We start from the raw sequence: 23,846 nt of genomic DNA on the forward strand, positions 1-23,846 counted from the left end.
ACACTCAACTGCCTGCAGGGGCATCTCCAGGTCCCACCGGGGCATTTATTACCTGCACATGTTGGTGCTGAACCCGAGCGGCTGCAGCCGGCTGATAATGTGGGTGAACAACACCCTCAAAAAAACTAAAAAAATAGAAAACTGCATAAAAAGCATAAAACTCGATTACACGTAATGCAACAGAGCGAAAACCTCATTAAAGTATCTTTCCTTTCATGCTGAAATTGTAACATTAACCTTAAACTATTTAATGCAAGTTAGACTTAAAGGCGATTGTCCAGGAGAAGCATTTAACATTTGCTATACAGTTAATTCATACTTTAATTTAACTTTATTTAGTGTCTTTAACAATCAAGATTGTCTGGCTGTGCTTTACAGAAACCCAGATCAAAATGTAAACTTTAAATAGTTACTTATTATTTATATGGACGAGTATTTGCTTCTACTCAGGTATTACTTTTACACGTTGTCTGTAAGAAATGACACATTGTAAGTGTAATATTATCAAGTTTTATTTACATAAATAACACATACAGGAGCCACACTAGTCAGTCTACAAATCACTACAAATGATTGCTTATTTTACATACATCACACACCCTCAGGGCTGTAAGTTGTATTAGGGAGAGATACTCAAAGTGGTTTTGGAACGAGAAATAAAAATGGCAGGACGCTGCTTTTACATGGAAGGGAAAGCGAAACGATTGCACGAGAAACACGTTATTTAAGCAGTAGACAGGTACGAGTAAACAGCTCTGCTCTCCTCCGAGGGTCAGATCATTTCCAGGTGCGTTCATTTTTAAAGATGCTTTTGTTCAGCACGGAGAAGGAATGCGCAGAGTAACAAACATCAGCTGGAACTAAATAAAGTCCAGGGGTTGAAAGAATTTGGACCCAAAACGTTTGAGATACGGTTGTGCAAAAACCAAAACATCATACATGGAACAGGTTGCATGTGTCCTCTGATGGACACATGGATCCAGACATGGTTGAGACATGGTTGAGACATGGTGAGGTTAGGCCAACACGCCGGCATGTTGCTGTGTTATTCTGTACAAAGTTACGTGTGTAAACATAAAGACGTTGACTGAAATATTCTATCGGTCATCAGCAGGGAAACATTGGCACAGACGAACTTAGAATCAAGTCGAATAACACTGGGGGAACGAAAAAACACGTACAGAGAAAAGAACGACTCAGACATTGAGCTGCGACAGCACAGAGACAGAGGCGTGGGGGGCGTAAATACAGCAAATGAGGTGGAGATTCACTTAAATTAGGAATGCTATATTAAATGCACCTCTGACAGCGTGCATGTTTGTAAGAAAATGGAAAATATTTGCTCCAAACAGATGCTTTGGCCCATCCAAAGCTGCATAAAGGCTCCACCTGGTTGCTAATTTGAGTATCTTCAGCATAAAGCAGCAGCATCCTGTCCTCTGCTGAGGACATCTAGGAAGATTTGACTGAAGCACTTTGCCGTCATACTTCGGTGGAGAAGAGGAGGCTTTGACGTTTGCTGTCGGGCGCTGGAATGCTCTCCAGCTGGAGGAAGTAGAGAAGGACTTGCACCTGCAGAAACACTGCCATCAGACCCACATCCCACGTGCCAGTTTCCACGATGGCGTTTAAGTGCCTTACCTGAGCCATGACCTCCAGAGACCAGCTGTCGTTCATGGAAATGGGCTGCGGGCTGTTCAGGATCTTACTGTCCTTCTCAGACGGCCGAAGCAACGTGGGCCCAAAAACCGTGGCCAGGTTGTGCAAAGACATCTTGTTGATGCCCTCATTTTCAGTCACCCTGCGGGAGAAGCCCAAAAATACCAAATGAAACCACCAACAGCTGAAACGACTGCAAATGTTGGAGGAAATAGGGGGTCATTTTTCATCTCTGAGTCCTGATTGATGATGTAAAAAAGTGTTCAAAGACGCATAGAAGAGCCTGGACATATTGACAATGACTCCGACCTTTTAAGGTGGTCGAGCAGGAAGAGGAAGGTGACCAGATTAGGCTCGGGCAGCGACAACAGCAGGTTGAGCATGCAGCTCTCTTTGGCCACACTGTCAGAGAGAGCTGCAGGAGACAAAGAGCAGTGAACATGAGCTGGGATCACGAGACATGGCAGCACCCGCCCCAGGAGACAAGAGGCCGTCACTGACCGATGGCTCCGGCAAAGTTTGGGTACAGCTCGTCGGTGAAAAGAGGCTCTGGCAGCTCACGGAAATACAGCTTCAGTGTTCCGGCGATGGCATTCACGTCCATCTCCCTCATCAGCATGGACACGTCTTTGTTGTCTACGGGAGGCAACGTTCAGTTCCCTTCTTTTTGTTTTGGTTTTTTTTAACGTAAAGCTGAGTCGAACGACCCGATTAAACTCACTAGAGTCAAAAGCGGCCTTCAGGGCCTGGATGTCAGTGGCGACGCCCGACACTCTGTAGATCCCCACTTCCTCCATCCCTCGGCGCTCGATCTCCTCCACGCACTGTCTCACGATGAGGGGGACTTTAGAGCGCTCCCGCCTGACGAGGACGAAGCATAGGAGCCATTTAAATGAAGACAGGCTGGACAACGCGGAGGTATTTAGCACAAATAAGCTAAATACAATATTTAAAATTCACCAAAGGCGCTAACGCTAAACTGACTTAGTAACGACGTTGATCTTCACTCCAAAGACTCCAGACTGTTTGCGTGAGGGCATCCGCTTCAGACTGAACTCTCTGCTGGTGAACTTCATGGACAGCTTCACATCAATCTGGAACAAAGAAGTCTTTAATTAATAATCACACGTTACTTTTAACAGCGTCACTCTCGTGGTCGATGTACGCGTGTTCCGACTGTCCTCTAAAGGTGCACAGACCAGAATACGGTGTGTGGCGGTGGAAGACTCACCCCGTTCATGCCGATGACCGTCCTCTGCCAGTCTTTGTTCTGCAACGTCTGTGGTTCAAGCTACAAAAACACAAATGCAACGTTTAAAAGTCACAGCCTCACTTTTTCCCCCCAACCAATTCCTATTTGCAATAAAATCCCGGACGCGGTCGGCTCGGATCAGCGCCAGCTTTTATTTAAAATTGCGTAACTGTGCAGCAGAAGGAAGGCAGCGTGATATAAAGGGGTCAGAGGTCGAACCTCTTGGGTTTCACAACAGCAGCCCTGCAGCCACTACTTCTCTGACCCCAGGTGACCTTTCTAAAACATAAATCTTGAGGGAACACGGTCACTAGTCACATAAATAAGAGCTAATACATTTGTCAGACGCACGTAAACAAACATCCGTACGGCCAGCTGGTGCGAACCGGTGCAGCTGATCTATTTTCGACTAATGCCAGGATTTAACCGGTGATCAGGTATGAGTAATGTGACAACATTATGTTCCATCCCCTGCGTGCTGCGCCTGCCCAACGTGGCAGATGCTGTTGCCCCAAAGAAATCCCATTCAGATAATCCTTTGTTCGCTGAAGTGTTTTCGGGGAATTAAAAGGCTAAAATCTAAATCTTAATACCGAGAGTCCGCGTCTAAAACACTCCTATAAAAGATGAAGATGTAGGTAGAAAAGGTTACACTTTTTTTTAGCCCAGAGCTTTGGTAACGGTCCGTTCTTTACCTTCGGTCTGAGCAGCCTGCTGCGGACTCTGTCCCACAGACAGGCCCCAGAGCTCGGGGCTTTTCTCGGAGACACGTCTCCTTCCTCCGAAGCGGGCTGATCCACACCCTCCTCCTCGTTAGGAACGCACTCACTCATTCTCTCCGGCATCGGTGTGACTCAACTTCAAAAAGCAGCCTTCAGCGAGCGAGCGGACCCACGTTGTGCTGATTTACAAACTAACAGGAGCAGGTCGTTCTTCCCTGAGCAACTGGTCACTGAACGCATCGTCTCAAAGAGTCTCGACGATCTTCCCAGATGTTTTCGAGCAGAATCCCAACACAACTCCCAGTGGCGCCGGCCTGCGGCAGCATCGCTTGAGTGGAGAAAGGTTTGATCCAGGAGTCGGAACAAAGGAACAAAGCCAGGCGGGCTGCCAGGCACGTTTGCTTCTGTGTTGTTCTACTTCCCTGATGGATTTGGGGGATTAGCTCCTGAGAATCCCCTCCTACCCTCATTACCCATGTGCACACGAGTGTCACTGTGAGGAGCGCTGGCCAGAAATCTACTGCCTGAATCAGGATCTTCAGCGGGACTTTCCTCATTTATACCCGGAACAATATTCATCCACGTGTTTTCCTCGGAAATGCTCGGAGCCGTTCGCACGTTTTTGTGATTGTTTCTTGTTCTCAAGTCTGTGTGAAAGAGAGTGTGAGCTTATATATGGTGCGTGTAAGGAGGATAGCGTATAAAGTTGTTGGAGTAACCCTTTAACTTGAATTCTGGATGTATTATAGAGAAGTAAAGGAAGAAAGGCTGTTGAGTATTGTGAGCCACCTGTCTAGCAGGGAAATCCCTTCACTGGCTGATCCCTTTCTTTCTCCCTCTCTCTCAGGATGGAAGATTGCCAGAGGCTCCATTTGGTCCACCCAAAGTCTAATCTGTCCTCTGTCCAAACAACCTATCAGGGGTCAAACTGAAGTGGCCTCTCAGCCAACTCAGATCTTTATTTCCAGCATTAAAGGACTCAGAAGATCAGACAAAACAATAGAAAGAAACGTCAGTGCCACTGATCTTGACAGCCGTCATTACCCAGGAACCTCTATCAATCCCCACAGGTCCTCGTTCTCTCAACTTTCTTGTTTTGTGCATAATAAACTTTTAATCAACCCGGAATCCTTTTCCTCCCTTAAGTTTGTGTCAGTACCTTTATCTGTCCTTTGGCGATGATCCTGTCTGTCATCTCTCCATCTTCTTTGCTCTGCTTGATTTTGTTGCAGGACTTCTCATAACAGAGCAGCCTGAGTGTTTGCGAGCCCTCCAGTTCGATCTCAAACTCCTGCCGCACAGAACACAACGGGCACCCGTTAGCGTAGGCTCTCAGGGACGCTCTGCAGTTTTTCCCAGCCCAACAACAACCCCCCTTGTCTGATCTGCGCTCTCACCTCATTCCAGTTGGGCTCCGTGGAGTCCCTGTACACGCGAGTTTTGGCTTTATTGACAAAGTAGCCAAATGAATCCACCTCCAGAGAGCAGTAGAGATCTAGAGAAGACATAGAGTCTGTGAGAAATATCAAAAATTCGAGCGGCGCCACTGGCTTGTTTTATGGCGACAGGTGCTAAAAGAGCCTGAGCAGGCAGAGAATTAAAAAAAAAAAAGACTAATTTGAAGTGACTCGCACACAGCGTTCCCGGCTAATCCCAAATGTTCCCCCTGCAGCTGCTCCCGAGCTGACAGCTGGAGAGCTACAGATGAGGCTGAAGAAACCCAGAGGGTGATGATACTGAGTACTCGCAGAATGAGGGTTTTCTGGTGGAAAAACAGGAGAAAAACTTACTTAAACTCTGCTTCAGTCCAGATGCCGAGTGAACAATGACGTTCAGGAAGCCGTACAAGCCGGATGATTCGTCATCTGGGGAGAGCAATGCTGAGGATGTTAAACAAACTGTATGGATATAAATATTTATTGTTAAAAGAGGGCATTATTTTGCAAAACATACCTTCCTTATTCATGGTCATTGGAATGGTGTGAACGGTCTGAAGTTTTACGCATGAATTAGTGAGCATCTGCAGCTCCAGCGATGTCAGAGAGAAACTTTTAAAGCCTGCATGAAGACAATTAAACACACCTCTTTTATACTAATATGCTTCTAACATAATAACCTTTTTTTCTGAGAGGGTTTTTCAGATTTTCTACATGTGAACCTAACAAAAGGTTTAAAAATACCAAAAACAAACTAAAAAACCCCACAAATACATTTTTAACAAGTATTTACGCGCTGGACTTTAAATTCAACCTGCAATATTTTGTCTCCCTCTAGTGGCCGCAAATGTAACACCGCGTCCGCGCAATGACATTACTGAACGTAGCCGTTTGAAAAGTGCATTTAAGAACTCACTGCCTTTTACTGGCCAATGTGGAGAACATATTCCAAGGGTAATAAGTTAACAGACACTCACATTTCTTCTGCTGCTCACGGATGATCTCCCTCCACTCAGCACGTTCATAGTCAGAGGAGATGAGGAATGTGAAGCCCTGAAAAAAGAGAAATAATCAGGCATCCTCTTCCTTTCTCGTGCTGTAATGTCAAAACGTTGACCAGCAGAGGGCAGCACCGCTATAACCGCAACCAGGATGCTCGCTTCCTCAGTCAATGTGCACTACATTTGAGTTTGAATCTTCCCTCTGAACACTCACTTTTCCATTTCGGTTTGCCACCCTGAAGGCCATGTTGGGGGACATGAGCAGGAGCAAGGACTCTTGTTCTGATAACTTCTTCCTCAGCCGCTCAATCACCTTTGATCCTTTGGTGGTTCTCTGCAGACCAACCATGACGAGGTTAATGTCATCCAGCACTCCTGTCTAGACATCTTCTCTGTTCACAGCCTCAGTTTCCCCATTTTATTTTAGTTTGCCTTCAGGCCTTGAGACAACGCTGTCATTGTTCTGATGTCACTGCAGCCGTTACTTCCATTCTCTCCTCATATCCTCTGAGAATGGTTCTTAGCCTTGGTTTACATATTTACAAGCCCACCTTCTCTCTCTGAATCTCATTCTTGATCTGAGATATTTTGATCTTCATGGCGTCGATCTCCTCGTCCTGGACCAGCGGGATCGGGGTGGACTCGCAGTCTTCGATGGTCTGAAAGGTCAGATCAGCCAGCGGGATGTACCACTTGCAGTCGTACTGCTGACCTTTTCTGTTGGAAGACAACAAACATGCATACTGACACTCTGCCCACATATATTTACTAATTAAATGCTGTAGGAGGTATTTCCAGTGTGCATAAACATTAGTGACAATTATGCCACAACAGGAATCTCAAGCGGGCGATGTTCTCATCAGAACCCCGCCAGCTGGTCATGGACTCACCCCGCAGCCTGTTTCTTCAGCTTGGCGCAGAGCAGAAGGTCGGTGAACAGGAAGACGTGTCGAAGCTTCCTGGAACCTTCAACCAGCTCCACCATGAAGCGATCCCTCAGCAGCTGACGGTTCTGCCCAACAGAGAGGACGTCACGTGACGCCGCCACGATCAAGGATAGTCCATTTTAAAATCAGTGCCCATTTTCATATTTGGGCTTTACAAAACAAGATGTTTGCCCGTGGCTTCGGTTATTGCGAAATGGTGCAACGCAACTGTCGTGTCAACACAATCACAACAAAATTTGGGACGTGGAGAACACAGGCATGTCTCTGCAGAACATCCTTTCACCCGCCAGCTCAAACTTCCCAGGTTACAGCTACGTCAATGTCAACGAATAAAGTGAAGGAATGCAGCTGGAGCACTTGTGATATCAACACAGCCCATTTTTTTTGCTGCACTATATTTTGAATTTAAAGGCTTAAATACATTTTATTTCAATTTAACGAGCCCAAAACCAAACAGGGTTTAAATCCAGATAAATATTTCCCCAGTTTTCTCTAAAGAATCAGTTAAAAGATGAATGCTAATTGCAGAGCTGCCTCCAGTGCTGGCTGAGCCACCCAGCTTGAGGTCGCAGGCATGACCCGATGTCATGAGCCCTTCCTGCAGCCGCTTGTGTCGACCCACCCGACCAGACCTGACCTCTGAGCTGAGGCTGTTTTTACGGACACTGCCCACGCTGACCGCGGTTCAGCGAAAACAAGGAAATCGCTCCAGCGCGGTTTCCCTGTTCCGATGTCTAACCCCCCTGGTTCAACGCGGGCTGATTACAGGCCGGCGAATGTGTTCGGAGCTGTCCTGGTTTCAGAGAAGAGGTGGCAGGGTGACATCCGCTTATTGTAGTGGGACTCAAATATGACCACGAGTCAGGTCAATAACCCGATGGAAAAACAAGCGCTGCAGCGCCGCTCGCCCTCACGACTGTGCAATCTTGCTGCGTGCTGCTGCAACGAGATGATGAGCGGTGCGGCGTGTACGACAAGTGGACCGAAACACAGTCGCAGGGCTACACGGTAATTACAGGCCACCGTGGAGAAACATCAACAATAGTAAAAACAAGCATCTCAGACTTCACGCTGATGTCGAGTGGCTGCTTATTTGTCTTCAGCCTTCCTAGAAAACAAAGAACTCTGATTAAATATCACATCCTGGTGGGTATAAAGCAGGATCCCGCAAAAGAAAAGGAAGTTCTTGTTCGGGTCATCTGATTCAGAAGTTTGGTGGGACAGCCTGTCTGATAGGAGCACTTTCTGGGAAGTGGGGTTGAGGCTGGTGAGGAAGGATGGGAGTGAGCGTGGAAGCAAACGGCATGTTTTCCTGGTTTGCGGCCGCCTTTTGCCTGGAGTGTTTGCCTTGCTTTGTCACGAGCTTCCTCTACGCTCCGCTTCCTTCACCACTGCAGCAGACCGACCGCGCTGACTCAGCAGCAACCTGACTCACTCCAAGTTTATTGCATCTTTCCAGACACCTCGAGATCTGAGAGTTTACCGTCAACCCTCATGATATGAAACTGAAGGGGGGGGGGCAGTTATGGTTGTGAAATCCACAATCACTTCAACAGAAGTGTATTGTAGGATCATTTAGAGAACAACAAGGTGTGTTTAAATAATGTCAGCTACAAAGGAATTGCAAGGAAAATAAAAATACCCCAAATAACAAAAATATAAATTAGTTAAGACACTCAGATCAAGTGTTTTTAAAATATTCAAAATATTCATTTTTCTCCACTAAAGTCTGTGATGATACTAAAGGAAAGCTAAAGACAACTTCTGGTACACTAACAATTACATCAGGGATTCTCTGAACATTTCTCACGCTGATGTGAAGTCTAATAATATTTAATAAAGACACATCACAATACCGTCATGTCGCATTGGAAATGTTAGGCAAGTCATGGTGGCTGATCAGTCATTAACATTTACAAGATTTAAAATGCATCAACTACTGAAAGTGTCCATCCTGGAAGAGCTGTCATTCTCCAAGAGAGCCCTCCTGTCACCCACATCTCTGTTTTTCTGTGTCTGATATGGACACTTTTGGAAAAATATGAGACGCTGTTTGCATTATTTATAGAAAATGTGCTCTGAGCTTGAAGACAAAATCGGGTGGAAGTTAGTGACTCACTGAGCAAATATAAAACTAAATAAAAGTTGGAGTGGTAGAGGGAGTGAACAGTGTGGTGCAGGGCCTCATCACTGGGCCACCGCACCATTCAAACCACTGAAAAATGTCCTTGGCAGAGGGAACCAGCACTCCAGAGAGGGGAAAAGTTCTGCCTACTCCAGCCTGACCTCTGCTTAAAACCGTACCAAATGTTAAAGTCGAGAAATCACTTTTATAGACTTCATATTGTCGAGTGTCTTGTATACATCAGCAATAAACTCATTGAATGGAAAGAGATTCACGGCTTAGCCTAGTTTTCCATACTGACCTCTCCCTTTTTAACGGTCATGGACTGTCTGCGAGGGGTGATCTCTTCGTTAATACTAGACAGGAAGTTCTGAGAGATGCGTAGGGCGTCCTGCAAGAGCGGATAGTCTGGGTGGCTGGAGGGTGTGTGCTTCAGAAGGTCCTAGAATAAGTGAGGGGGAGAAAAAAAAAGAGAAAAATCAGCGTCCCTAAGCTGGAATCAGAGCCCTTTTTACATCGCGACTGATGACTTACGTGCAACACGAGCGTGCTGCGCGTCACTCTGTCCACCGGCTTGTACAGAAGGTCTGTGAGAGGAAGTGGAAGATCAGGAGCCACCAACAATATCGATTAAGATAAGCGCTGGTCTTTCATTTTGATCACTACGTACTTTCCAGTGAATTTTTAGCCGACTGGTCTTTGCAGTCCTTGGAGCTTTTTACCTTGAGATTCTGGCAGGAAGACACCAAAGACAACGTTCAGAAGAAAAGGAGCCCCATTAAAACTGCCCCGCAGCACAATTATCACAATCAGCACTGCTGCTAAAAGCTGCGGGTGTCTTTACACGCCCAGAAACCCGCCCTGTCATCGCTGGTCCACGGCAGCTGCGCAGCATCAAATACTGTCGCTTTCCCCGATTACATACCTCAGATATCTCTGCAAACTGAGCGTTAGCCTGGCAGCACTTGTCTGCCGTCTCCACAGCAACCTTGTAGTTATCCACGAAGGCGCGGTACACTCCTAACTGGCTGGCCTTCAGAACACAAGCAGAGGAGAGGCGGGCGGTGACTTACATTTTGGACTTTTATGAGCTCTGATAAGATACTGTTCAGCATTACTATTAAAATCATTTCAGTTCTGAGTCAGAGTTTGCTCACATGTGCAAACATATAACCCCCCCCCCACCACCACCACCACCACCAACTGTCATTGCTTTTCATCTTGTTCTTTCAGCAGCTCAACTCATATATGGTGGCCTCCTATAGAGTGTTTTCTTCTCTTTTACAGCCTGTAATGTGGGGAAGTGATGCTTTAATCTGGCCAGGAGACGCCTCTAGGCAGTCTGCTCACATGTGAACTGCAAAATCCCCCTAAACATTAGCAGCAGCCAGAGAATCCCACCTTTACCCCTAAAATGCTCCCCGCTTTAGGGGATTTAAGAAGCGCTGTGATTACTCTTCTGAAAGTTACTGAGATGAAGGACGTATGGTCTGTTTTACCTCATGAGGCAACAGCATCAGGTTTTCAAAGAGTTTTCAAAGGTTTTAATTAGCTTAGAAGAGGTTGTTCTAAGTGTTAAAGTCAAACTACAGAGAATATTTTTCATATCCCTGAAGAAACCACCACTAAACCTGCAAGATAATAATAATTAAGAAAGAGTACCAGTTTCTGGAAGAGGTCCCCCACACACTGCTGGTGGCCCCAGTCCTGAACCCGGGGCAGCAGGCCATCATAAAAGTCCTTGTGGATCTCGTGAAGCTCTGGAACCTTAAAGAAGATGGTCTCGATCTGCTGGATGGTCAGCATCGGTTGTGAGGTGGTGGCTGCGGCTCTCAGGGGCTTCATAGGCTGGTTGGACACACTCAGACTCAGTGGTTTTTTCCAAAATGGGGCCAACGCACACTGAGACTGTAGTTCATACTGATAAAAGTGACTTGAATTAAACGTACGATCAGCAGGGCCTCCAGCTGGCTGATGTAGGTCTCCTCACTGGCCAGAATTCCAGAGAGAACCCACTTCCTCATCTCCAGCCCCTTCTCCTGGTCCAGCTCCACCTGATACACACAACAGGGTGTAGAGGATACACAAAATGAAGACAAAAGGCCACGGTCGTACCCATGCTGCCCGTGCTTCAACACAAAAGGATGAGGTACGGGTAAATGGGTTCTGTTTTTGATGAACTGCCCACACACCCCCGCAAACCTCAGACTGCAGATAACAGTTGTGGGATCAACCACAGCCTCCGTATGATTAAACTCTGTAGGAGTTGTACATTCCAAGAGGCCTGCACCAGAGACAGATGGGGTTCTAGTGCAGGAGTAGTTGTTCCACAATGTCCAGAACCATCAGTCAAGCTGGTGTCGGCTATCATGTCAGCAAAAAAAATGAGTGGAGCAACAAGAAAAGCCGTATCAAGCTGTGCCATTATGGTAGCTGCGTTACAAAAACAGCTGTAGGCTCAGCGGGCCCCCAACCCCCAACTCCACCACCACGGTTTAGACTTTAAAGATCAACAAGTGTGCACATCAGAGGAGAAGAATACCACAGATAGGACAGGAACAGAGGAGGAGGGGGAGGAGCTGTGCGGCTCTGCAACATCTGTTGGACCTACGGTTCATTTAAGTGTGACGCTTCAGAGCGGCAGGATTATTTACTGACTGAAGGGCACTTCTGCAGTTTGGAAAAGGCTCACTTTACACACGGAGTGATGTCATTTATTACACAAACTGGAGGGTGTGGATTTTCTGGTTTGGGCCATTTATTAGCAGCGGCGTTGCAGCATGCATCCAAATATAGCGCTGATGGAAAAATGACAGAAATAGGGAGGCCCTTTTGCTAAGATTCCCAATATAAACTACCGTGTGCATGAAAGCAATCCGTTATTCTAACAGTTTAAACGTAACTGCAAGGAAAAGAAGAATCAACAGTCATGTCGGTGTCAGCATCATTACCGACAGTGTGGACTCCAGGGAACCTGAGGACTGGGTGTCCCGGCTGCTGCGGCTCTTGGATCGTAGCCTCGGTGAGGACGGGGGCGAGCCGCCGTAGGACAGAGGGTCGTGGCGACGCAAGTTCTCCTCCAGGTCATAGCCATATGACGAGGGAGTCTCGCTGTAGGGCACCTCTGCGGGAGTCAAAGGACAGTAGTCACATGGTGCGTCAATACATTGCTAGTTCATGGAGAAATCGCACTATGAAATCACGAGGGGAAAGGTATTTGAGCTGAGAAGCAGGTCAAAGGTCACAAGCCTTCAGCAAGAAGACACTTCCTGAGCATTACATTCCTCATAAGGTCTAACACACACTTAGAAGCCGCAACGTTATATCAGTCTAAGGGAAGAATATTGATTTTCATGCTCCTGTCCCTCAGTGTGCGCTGCTCAGCCCGATGACGCCCCCAGAGCGATCGTGTTCTGCCACACCAGACAAAAAAAAAAAAAACAGCTCAAGAAAGATGGAAAATTCCCCTCCTCTAAAGCCAAATGAGTACCCATCCCATCAGTTATCCTCTGATATATTCACGAGTCAAAGACATTGTCAGCAAACCTGGAATACATCATCGCTAATGGAGCATTTTCACAGACTTGTACAGCTGTTTTAGTTTTATTCACACGGTTCAGCAGCAAATGTCAGACAAAGTTAGTCATTTAAACCTGGAGGAACTTTCACTGCTTAATGAGCCTCTGAAGAGGGTGGATAGACAAGGAGGACAGTAAATATTGGACTAACATTCATCAAGCAGACACAGGCAGAAGGCAGAATATCTGTTATCTGTGTCTCTCCACAACTTTAAATGGCAATATGATGTTATGGCATGATCCGGTTGGAATCCTTTGCTTTCATTTGTCTTACATCCTCTATAACCTTTACAAATCTGTGACATATGCAATATTTGCAGTGAAAACAGCGGCAGAACTGTGTATTTGTACAGCAATTCATATTTTGTGGTCATTACTGATGTCTGGAAATACTAAAGATCTAATCTAATCTGATTTTGTGGACATCTGTCAATAAGTAACACAAACAAAATCACTACTTTTGCTGTACGGTGCTGAAATGCCACACTGCAACCCCCAATTGAGAAACCAGAAACAAGTTTAACAAGTGACAAATATATGTTGTGTATGTCACCCTATGATTTTTGACATTTTAGTAGACTGAGAGGATCAAAGAATACCGTAATTTGCGTGACACAACCCCTGACTCACCAGCGCTATCACCCTGATTATCACCATTATCACCGTCAAAGATGTAGCAGCTGGCTGACGCAGGATGACAACGTAACGTACAGCAGATACGTTCAAATCTGTGCTGTTAACCACAGGCTGCAAAACTGGTTCGGGACAGCGTGAAAACAGGAAAGAGAGGATTCCAGAAACTGGGGGAGGATAAATCAAAGTCACCCTGGAGAGGCCTGGAGGACAGGCGGACTGACAGGATGACATCCAAAGGACCCGAGCAAACACAAAAGGCCCGGCAGAGGGGCAGAGAGCTCTATTGACTGCGTGAAGAAGAGACTGGCGCAGGCCAAACAGCTTCAGAACACAGGGGAAGTCCATGTGAAAGGCCACTCTGTGTTCCACAGAGATTATACACCCCTCCCTCCACCAAGGATGAATAACACATCCTCCCTCCCCTAACACAGGCAAAGCAAACAGTCGGAGCATGGAAAAACACCGCAAACATGAAGGAGCGGGCTCTAAAAATGATATGTTCAATGGCCGTTTGTGTCTATAATAGAAGCAGTTGGGAGTGAACGGGCCTGGTTTGGCCGTGGCACGAGTGAGACATGGCAGCGGATCCTGGTGAGTGTCTGCTCACAGCCTAGCACACTGAGGAAGTGTCCGGGTAGGTCTGCCCGGAAAATTCACCGACTCATCCGTTTCAGAGCGGAAGCAGGCTTTCAGCACAAGGTCGTCCTCTCACAAACAGTTCTCACACGCATTCGAGGGGATCATATTTACATTCTAGGTGCATTTGAGAAGCACTATGATATGTTTAGAAAACTAATCAAATCCAGTTAACCTGGCTTGATGTTCCTCCACCCTGCTCAGGAGTCACAGTCTTCCGGTCAGGGGTGAAAAACTGTGCTAAATAAACCTCTTTGAGCACATATTGACGGGTGGTTCTTTGTATTTGCCCGGCTTTATCCACCCTTGATTTAGATTCAGTTTCCTTTTTCATATAATCTACCAGCAGACAGATTTGGGTTTCGACGGGTTTTACAGAGGTTATTAGCTCAGCTAATGTTATCGTCTGTATCAATCAGCTGAAACACACACACACACACACACACACACACACACACACACACACACACACACAACTAAAACTTGAGATGTTGCCAGCCGAGTAGAGCATGACAAATGTCCCGTTTCCACTCTCAGGGAGTAATACATCACGCAGTAGGATGGATGGGGGCAAAGCAATCCTGACATTTCCACAGTCAGCCTGCTGCAGCTTAAGTGGATCCAACCATGCAACAGAGATCTGATAAATACATTCTAATGACATTACATAAGATTGGTGAGCCCAGCAGATGTGACTGTGAGCTGCTCTGAGCTGATTTGGTTTTTGGACTGTCTGCAAATTCTGTCATTTTCTGTTTTTCAAGAATTATTTCACTGATGTCAGCAAAGCAAAAATGCATTATGATGTATTAGCGACGTGCTTCTTTGCTCCCTGAGACTGTTGCACTAAACAGCCAGACTAAAAATAGAACGTATAGGAACTTGTCCAAACAACTGGTTCCCCTTCTGGAAAATAATCAGCCGTCAAATGCTTTTCCTTCCTCTAGCATGTAAACACGAGCCTCTGCAGCACAGCACGGGGAGGATGATGGACGTTCTAGCGATGACAGAGCAAAGCCACGTTCAAAATCTCTGATCCTAATCCGCAGAGATGAAGCGGCAGAGTGACAGATGTGCGGCAGAGATGATGATGCAGCATCAGAGATATCACAGAAATAATCATGCAGATGAGGTTTCTGGGAAGTTCAGGGAGAGGGGCCTTGGGTCAAATGCGCTCCACCTGGATTTTAAATACAAATTTAATGACTCGTCCCTGAAAACCAGAATAGCAGCTATCCCACATTTTGCCACAGTGCAGCCAATCCTGATCGATTGGCCATCAGTGGATTTTAAAATAGCTGGAGGGAGGCAGACTGGTGCCTGGAATCTAACCGGGAGAGAAATCAGAGACCTGCTCATTGCCCCCTGCTGTGAACGTATTGACCACCCACACAAACAGCGGGGGGCTGCACACAATCTAACTCCCAAATGATCATGCACAGAAAAGGCTGCAAATGAGATTGAAGCATCAATAATGTACCAAAGAGCAGAAAAGGTGCGGCGGAGGACAGTTTTGCTGTTGTCATGCTAATGGATTTATGGATCCAGGGGGAAAAAAACCTGCAACTTTGGAATGAAAGCACCAGAGGAGGCCGGTGTGAGGTGGCGTTAAAAGCATAGCACCACTTTACTGTTCCAGCAAATGGATTCCCCCCGTGGACTGGGTGGTAACTGGGGAAACAGGAGTCATTGAGGTTGTACAGGCAGGGCATGAGAGAAGAGGTCAGGAACTTGATTTAAATTGTTTCAATAGTTTTCAACAATGTGACTCCACGTTTCGGTCTGGACGCACCACCACCAGGCAATGACATCATCACCAGCGGAGGCCTCCGCGGAAAACTGGGATGAGAACTTTCCAGCACGGCCTTTCCAAAACGTCAGGCACCAGTTAAACACCATCCTGGACACTTGGCCAATGACACTCAAGGTCAGCATAAAGTCAATGAATTATGGCCCCACTACGCTTCAAATACGGATTTTGCCCCACTTGAACCAAAGGTAAACGTGGTCACAGCATCATCCTATTAGTTTTCATCAGTTACGGACATCCCAAAATCTACGTTATCATGTGCTGAGCTAGGAGAATTCCAATCCTGTTTCCAAGAAGGCTTCCAGAAAACAATAAATAACTGTACTACAGGCAGCGCAGCACTCCCCCGTGCTGTGAGTTCACCTTGTCGAGAAATATTCTGCATGCTTGTGTTTGCTTTGGCAACAAACGTTGGAAATCTCATAATCAACTTTATCATCATCATCATCACCGGAGGGTGGGGGGGCAAGATTATCTGCAGCCTGTGCAGGGTCAGGAGGCCCTTTAATGGCACAGGGCTGGCCCACCAACACTCGTCGGCCTAGAATTACTCCCGAGCGTGAGGCAGTGTGGGTATGAAAAGACCCACCCGGCCCAGCACACCTACTAATCAGTGTGTTGAAATAGCTCACAGTGGTCAGACCGATCCATCGCACAGCACAGCAGAACACTGAGAATCAAAGGCTGGAAGTTATTTCAGTCTGTGAAAATATACACAGACAAGCAGCCAGTGGCTGTGACACAGAACGGAATAACTGTTCATTTAATAGTGATATTTTCCTCATTTGACTGAAAAAACATTAGTTAATTTGGTTCTGGATTTAATTCTAATCACCATGAAAAATTACTTTGACCTTCAGGTGAGATTAAATATTAGCTCAATTGAATATTAATAAACCGGACGGCATGACCGGATCATCATAATCTGCCCGGCAACAGGGGATTGAACCGATTACGTTGGCAAAATGGGTTTCAACTCAATGTAGAGAATTAACATGCGAGGTGTTTGTTTTGTTGAATTTAAACCATTTAAAGCATCGAAAATGTGCGTGTAATGTGTTTTGGGGTTTGGATTTAATGAGTATCTTTTTACCAATCACGCAATCTATTCATATTTAAAGACGCTCTCATTGTTACTTTGGACTGGACAACACAGAATTGCAGCAGCTGAATTTCAACATTCTACATTCCGGTGCATGCTTGCCAGGAAATGTACCTTTCCCAGGGAACATTTAACAACGGGGCAGGGCTATGTTGAGTCAAGGAGCAGATTTAGATTAGATCTGCCAAAGCGTCACAAACTAACTGACGTCTGTGTGAATGAGCCCCACTTTAGCTAAACAGGGTATTAAACCACCATTTCACATTGGACTCCCCCTCGTCCATGTCCAGTAGCCTTAAAATAACAAACCTCTGTTTAAAAAATACAAAAACGTCCCAGATTTACCTGTGGAAATGATGCACATTCCTCACTGACATTATGATTGTAAGAGGACATTCTGTCTTTAAAAAAAGAGCAGGGACACAACAAGCTCCACAGGTCAGGGTGTAGTGAGAGGTGAACTCATACAACACTTAACATTTCATTAGCGCGCACACACACACACACACACACAAAAACAAGCAGCTGAGACATTCCATAAACACTTGCCCTGCCAGCCAGCAGGACAGAGGGCCCTTTGAGTGGGACAGGGAGGGGAGCTGAGACAGCAGGGCCAGAGGGCTGAGGCCGAGCACGAGGGAGGACCCCTGAGCCTGAGGAGGCCCACACACTCGTAAACATGCCAAAGATTATTTTCTTTTTTTTTTTATTCCTGACAAACACATATGCGAGTGTGTGACTAGTTAATAGGTGAATAGGGTGGGATCGCTCAAGAGCTTTAACAGAGAGGAACAAAAGGTTTTTTGTGCAGGAGCAGCTGGAAATGCCTTGCCTGGTGCACTGAAGGCCTGCCAGCTTTCCACCAGTTTACCCAGTACAGTGCACAGTAGAACAGGTGTCTCGCTTCCAGACAACAGAGCACGGAGCTGCCAACGCTTCCTCTGAGGCGGACATTTTGTGGAGGAATGGGTTAGGCTGAATTCTTCAGGTTCCTTTACCAGTGAAGCCTCACATGTTGGTATCCAGGTACAACGACTGGCCCGCCTGGGCTTCCTTCAGGGACCTCAAATATTCATGAGTCTGCAGTTTGACTGCTGCAACTTCGGCTGAGGCAGCAAGACCTGCCGACGTCTGTACCCAGGCCAGAGCAGACAGAGACCTTCTAGTGTGACACTCTGAATCAGCGTCAAAGGAATCCCAGTCAGGCCCGTCTACCTGCGCCGTCTCCACGCAGTGAGGCAGGACCTAATCTGCATTCATAAATGATCTCGCCGCGGTCCTGAGAACTTCGTGTGTTTGCGTCCAACAGACCTGGATCGAACGATCAACTATTTACTTATGGTCACAGGCTGAATCTGGACCCTGTCTGTAGTTTGAGTCATCGGGAGGGGTTTTTCATGGAGGAATGTGGGACAACAGGGACTGAGAGGAGGTGGGACCCAGGGAGGTTGCAGGAGTCCTGGGGCAGATATGCGACGCGACATCTCAGAGACACCTTTTACGATTCAGCTAATGTCGGAGGTTATTATTTCACTTTTGGCTGACCTCAACCACCATGTAGTAATAAATTATCCATGAGATAGTCTACATACTCAGACCCTTCCTGTGGCTACAGGAATGCCCCTGTCGTGATGATAATTAACTATGGCAAAATAGACCCATCAGAGACTTGGCCTCTTTAAAGGCCCACAGCTAATCACCATCTCTCCCACTGCGAGGCCTGACAAATGCCCCAGATAACCAGAAACCAGGAGACCTCTCTTACTATTCTATTTATAGAAAAAAAGTCCCTTGAGACATGTCGTATTTAGTGCAACTTCATTCCATAAGATTTCATGGTGCACACTCTGATAGACAAGTCTGGGTTTGTTTGTGTCAGTTGATCAGTTCCTCTCAACAGCCCACATATTCCAGGATGGACGTGGCGGTACGCAGAACGTACACACAGCAGATCACAACACCCCAGGAATCTGTGTGTGATCACCACCGACTGGAAGGCTGCACAACAGCCAGACAGCTGAGGCAACCAGATGAAGTCAGTTTTACTGGCTAATATAACAGATTTAAGAGGGTGTTCTTGTGCTTTCTGACCCCCCAAAAAACTTTCCGACTGCTCCCAAAAAGCTGCTAACCACAACAAAGAGCTGTTTATTTGAAAAACCTCAAAACCGGCTGCCTGCCCGGCCTAATCCGGAAAACGAGCCCAGCGATGACATTACAACATCAGAAAATAAATCCAGACTACTAGTAATCCAAAAAAAGGAGGCCCGCATGCTGCTGTGACATGATGTCAGCAGCGTCTCGTCTGGACAAAAGTAGCAGGATGGGGGAGGGGGGGGTTGAGCAGAAGAAATGAACACATTTGACACTTTATCCGCAGTTTGATGATTCAGAATCTGGAGGCAACGGTAAAGACGGACTTAGAGCGCATCCGTCATTTCATAATACTTACTCTTGATGAGCATTTTTCTGTTTTTAATCCCTCCCATCTTTTTTAGGCACTTTCTCCAGTGCTATAGTATTCCAAGTGGGATAAGTGCAACAGTTAGTAATGGAACATAAATCTCTTCATGCCTCATTTCTGGGCTTTAAATATGCTTCTTTAATTGCATGTACCGCGCTATTATGTCTGTTGGATTTAATGGCTTTCTGTATAATGAATAGCCTCTCTCTCTCTCTCTCTCTCTCTCTCTTGGCTTCAACATACTCAAAAAGTCATGAAGCGTTTGGATAATTTGATCATGGGTTAAATTTACAAAGACAGAACAACAATATGGTCTTATATGCGGTGGCTTGACGAATGGCTCAGCAGAATGACCCTGGTCAAATCAATTTGGACATTTCAGTCATCCCAGCAGCACGCTGACCTACACCTCATGCCTATTAGATCGGCAGTCACATGCTTTGTGTCAAGGAGCTTTGGAGAGCATTATTTCATAAATGACATTATTCTGCTCATCTGCTTAATCTGACCCAGGCTGGATAAGAGAAAAAGAGGTTTTGGGCCGGCGGGGAGGCAGAATATTTCATAATGGCCCTTTTGCATCCTCACCCTTTTCTGCGTCCCCGTGCGTCGCTCACTTGGAGAAACGTCCTAGTTAAACGGGACGTCCACCTCCTTGTGTCCTTGGTGCTGCTGTGTTGCCTCATCCCACTTAACAGCATTACATTGTTACCATGTCAATACTCGCTCAATGACTGATTCTCCTATTGTGCTCACATACAACAACAGGAAACACTGACGGCTGGAGCTTTGATTGGAGCTCACATGACACACTTTAGGCCCCTCAATCATTCTTTCTTTTTTTTTGAATGAGTTGTCAGGGCTTTTTCACCCGAATCCCGTAACAAAAAAAAGCCTCCCTAAATTTATCACGCTAGACAAACCCCTTTAAGTTAATTACCCGGCACGGCGGACAACAACAGTGATGTGTGGTGACGCGAAAAGACTTGGGGTGGACAGGGGAGAGCGAGCAGGGAGCCCCGGGGCCGCCGCTGTCTCACTCAGAGCATCACTGGGAGAATGCAGAACCACTCAATGAGCAGAAGGGGGTAAAAAAAAGGGGGCAGGCCTGCTGACAAAGGAAGAAGAAAACACCCATGAAAGTGCTGCTCTAGCACTTACAATTAGAAATCTGCTTATTATTTCGTACAGGATCCAACCTGCTAAACTGTTTTCTGTGTGCAGACTCAAATCATGCTGAACTGGAATGATGTGGTGTTTCTGACTCACTAAACATGGACTAAAGTTTAAAAAAAAAAAAAAAAACCCAACCTCATTACCTGGGGAAGAAATTCAATCAAACCTGGCCTCTTTTTTTGTGGGCCACTTCAATCCTAATGGCTCAGCTCTAATCAAGGAAACTACATGGAACATGCAGCAAAATTATCCTGGCTCAAGTTTTAGGATTTCATTAAAAGTGCATTTCCTTCATCCTTCTTTTCTGGACGGATTTAATCATATTTGGTTATAAAAAAAAGGAGAATTCTGAGATGTGGTCAGAAATTAAGAGATGAAAGAACAGAGTAAATATGATAATTAAGCAATAATTAAATGTTTTCTGTGGTGGCCCATACACTTGGATTCAGTTTAATAAAACATACTTTTGTTTGAACATTTATAACTCCCCAAACATGGTGTGGGAGCCAGAAAGCATTGCCTTATTTCACTTAAACCCCCCCCACACCGGATAAATAAACTAAATAAATAAATTATCTTTACTGTTAATGCTAAAGGTCATGCTCATTGGGCTGAAAAAATAATGCATATCCTGACCACTTACCCAGATCTCCTGGAACACTGTTGTCATGGGAGGTCCTGCTAGATGTGGTGGAGTCTCCGTCACTGGGCCAGATCTGCCCGGTTTTACGCACCCCGATGATGGAGGCCTCAGACACCGTCACCTGCTGCTTCGGCCGTTTCTGAGACAGCGGCGTGGGTGGGCTGCTGCTCTCGAAGGAGTGCTGAGAAGGCGAGCGGCTCTTGTCCATGAACATGGGATAGGTGGTGGGGCTGGGAGACACGTGACTGGACGGACCTGAGGAGAAGTCCTCCTCGCTGGATGTCAGGTTCTCGTTGGAGCTGCAGTCCGGCGTGTACCCGCCTCCGATTTCATCCATACTGCCAGGGGAGTAGGAACGCCTCGGCCAGGTGTGGTGTATGTCCTCCTCGACGCTACGGCCGCCGATATGAATGACTCTGGTGTCAACCTCAGCCATCATCCCGCCGACATACACACTGGTGTAAGGCTGGCACTCTGCTAGCTGCCGCTCGGACTTCCCCCCACCGGAGCGGCCCACGCTGTCTTTCAGGAAGTGTGGGTGGACCTCAGGGTCATCATATGAGCCGTTGTAGCCACAGTTCCCCTCAGTGGACCTGCCTCTCTGAACACCCTTGTTGATGTCCCCGGTGGCGGCTGACAGGTTCATTGGGACAGAGTGTAGGGACCTTTTACGTTCCATTTGCATGGCTTGAGAACCTAAGGTGCTTATCTTGTCCGAGACCTCTCTGTCATTGACTTTGACCAGCCCTCGCTCGTGATGGTACTCCAAGTTTACGTAGAATGGTTTCTCCTGGCCCGCCATCACTGACAGCCCTCTACTGTCTGCAGCACCGTGAGAGTTCACTCTTCTGATGCGCTCAAAGTTGGATCTCAGAGCCGCCACCGAGCCCGTCCCCACTGGGATCTCAGGAGTCTCTGACTCCTGGCAAACTGGTGACAAGCCACCTTTGTGTTTAGCTGGTAGCCCTGCATCCACCTCTCCTTCGGGATGTGGTTTACATCTGGCTGTCTTCACTGGCCCCCTCTTCTGCAGCGGCTCTGCCGGTGCCTCATGTGCAGGGGACATCTGGCTGTCTGACTGATCTCTGTCATTCGCCTGGGGCGTCCTCTTAAAACCCCAACGCTGCCCATCATAAGATTTCCTCTCTTTTGCAAGCAGAGTCTGCAAGTAGATCATCCGAAAGCGCTCTTTGTTTACTTCCTTTTCCAAGTGCCTGATAGATTCTTTGCACTTGTCCAGCTCCTGTTCAATGTCCCCCATCGAGTTCAGGTCCATGTACGGAGGGTCGGATTCTGGGAACTGGGCTCTCCATGCTTCCACAAACCCCACAGGTTCAACCATTGTTAATTCTCCAACACACACTACTTAATCAACTAACAACACAAACATTATACCCTAAAGTACAACTTAACTGATTCCAGACCCAGAAAGCTGCCATGCTGCAGAAGAGGAGTCCGGTACGCAGAACCAAACACGAATTAGGATTAAAGATCCTTTCAGAAATCTTTTCTCCTTCTGCTATTGTCCGGAAATGTGAGTTTATCCTTCTTATTCTCCGGAGATCCCGTGTCCTCCTCTGTTTAGTGTCAGACTAACTCGCAGCCCTCCGTCACCGCTTCAGTGTCAGCACAAAGAGGAGGAGCGTGGTCGTGGACGAGATTTTCCCCAAATCCAAATGGATTAAAGCACAAGTTTTCAAATAGCATTTCGTAATCCCAAACGGAGATCCCAGGTAGCGCCGACGACGACAGGACTCATGCAAACCCGAATGAGTCCAGTAATAACACGACTCACCAAGTCTGTGTATCTGTTATCTGTCGGAAATATGAGATTAACTGGCACTTTAACTAAAGCAAAACGTCCTGCGAAACGCGTAGGAACGTGTTGGTTTCAGGTGGAAGAGGAAAAACGACTATATCAACCATCAAAGCACGTACTCGTGTAGCGGACCCATTATTTCAATCGTTCCCTTGGATAAGAGCGAGCACGTATTCCCCTTTGTCTTGCCTCAGGTCTCGGCTTGTTTCTCTCTGGCACTGTACACTTGTCTTTTCAGTTATTCTCCAGTGGTTAATCCTGCCAAAGTTCATTGTTTTGCAACCTGAAGCTGTGCCTAGTGAAAATGTCGCCATCTGACGGTTCAAAAGTTCAGCCTGACCCAGAGAATGTTGCGTTCGCGGACAATGTAGCAAACAAGCGTTGCATAAAAATAAAGTCAATAAAAACATAATTATGGCCACTTCAAACCAATAATTATATTGGTTGTAAATATTTTGTGATTTATCGCATTTTTCTTTATAATTTACATAAGATACTGACAGAATGGGGGGGGGGCATGGTTGGGTGGGATTTATTTAAATTTAAAAAGGCATTTTTAAATTTAAAAAGGCATTTACTGTACACACTAAATTCGCATTAATCCGTCTTTTCTGAAAAGTATATTTAGAAGTTTTTGTCTTTATAATTAAATCTGAGAATGATGTTTGGGTGTCTGAAAATAAGTCGAAACGCTTCGCCCTGAACGTTATGATAAATTATTTAGTTTATGAAAATATTTAGGCTTCTCCCTCTGTTTCTATTTGCGCATATTTAACGCAATACAACCCTTTTGAACACACTCCAATTCCTACTTCCTGTTAGCAACCAACCCAACGACGC

At 46.3% G+C, this 23,846-nt stretch overlaps 1 protein-coding gene across 1 annotated transcript; it reads right to left on the reverse strand.

The window, feature by feature from the left end:
* Window positions 1-493: 493 nt before the first annotated feature.
* On the reverse strand, window positions 494-22,529 carry si:dkey-91m11.5 (BCR activator of RhoGEF and GTPase). The gene is made up of 23 exons (XM_003974568.3): window positions 21,188-22,529; window positions 12,094-12,266; window positions 11,092-11,196; window positions 10,805-10,990; window positions 10,068-10,175; window positions 9,813-9,873; window positions 9,677-9,729; window positions 9,444-9,584; window positions 6,961-7,082; window positions 6,622-6,787; window positions 6,285-6,404; window positions 6,047-6,122; window positions 5,587-5,691; window positions 5,424-5,498; window positions 5,031-5,128; window positions 4,793-4,924; window positions 2,891-2,950; window positions 2,644-2,753; window positions 2,381-2,520; window positions 2,161-2,295; window positions 1,969-2,074; window positions 1,642-1,801; window positions 494-1,572 (listed from the first exon to the last, which is right to left on the reverse strand). Exons 1-23 carry the CDS (start codon window positions 22,527-22,529, stop codon window positions 1,483-1,485), a joined length of 3,864 nt encoding a protein of 1,287 aa, XP_003974617.2. The 3' UTR covers window positions 494-1,482.
* Window positions 22,530-23,846: the final 1,317 nt, after the last annotated feature.

Source organism: Takifugu rubripes, chromosome 21, assembly GCF_901000725.2.
Source record: "Takifugu rubripes chromosome 21, fTakRub1.2, whole genome shotgun sequence".
Taxonomy (NCBI): Eukaryota; Metazoa; Chordata; class Actinopteri; order Tetraodontiformes; family Tetraodontidae; genus Takifugu; species Takifugu rubripes.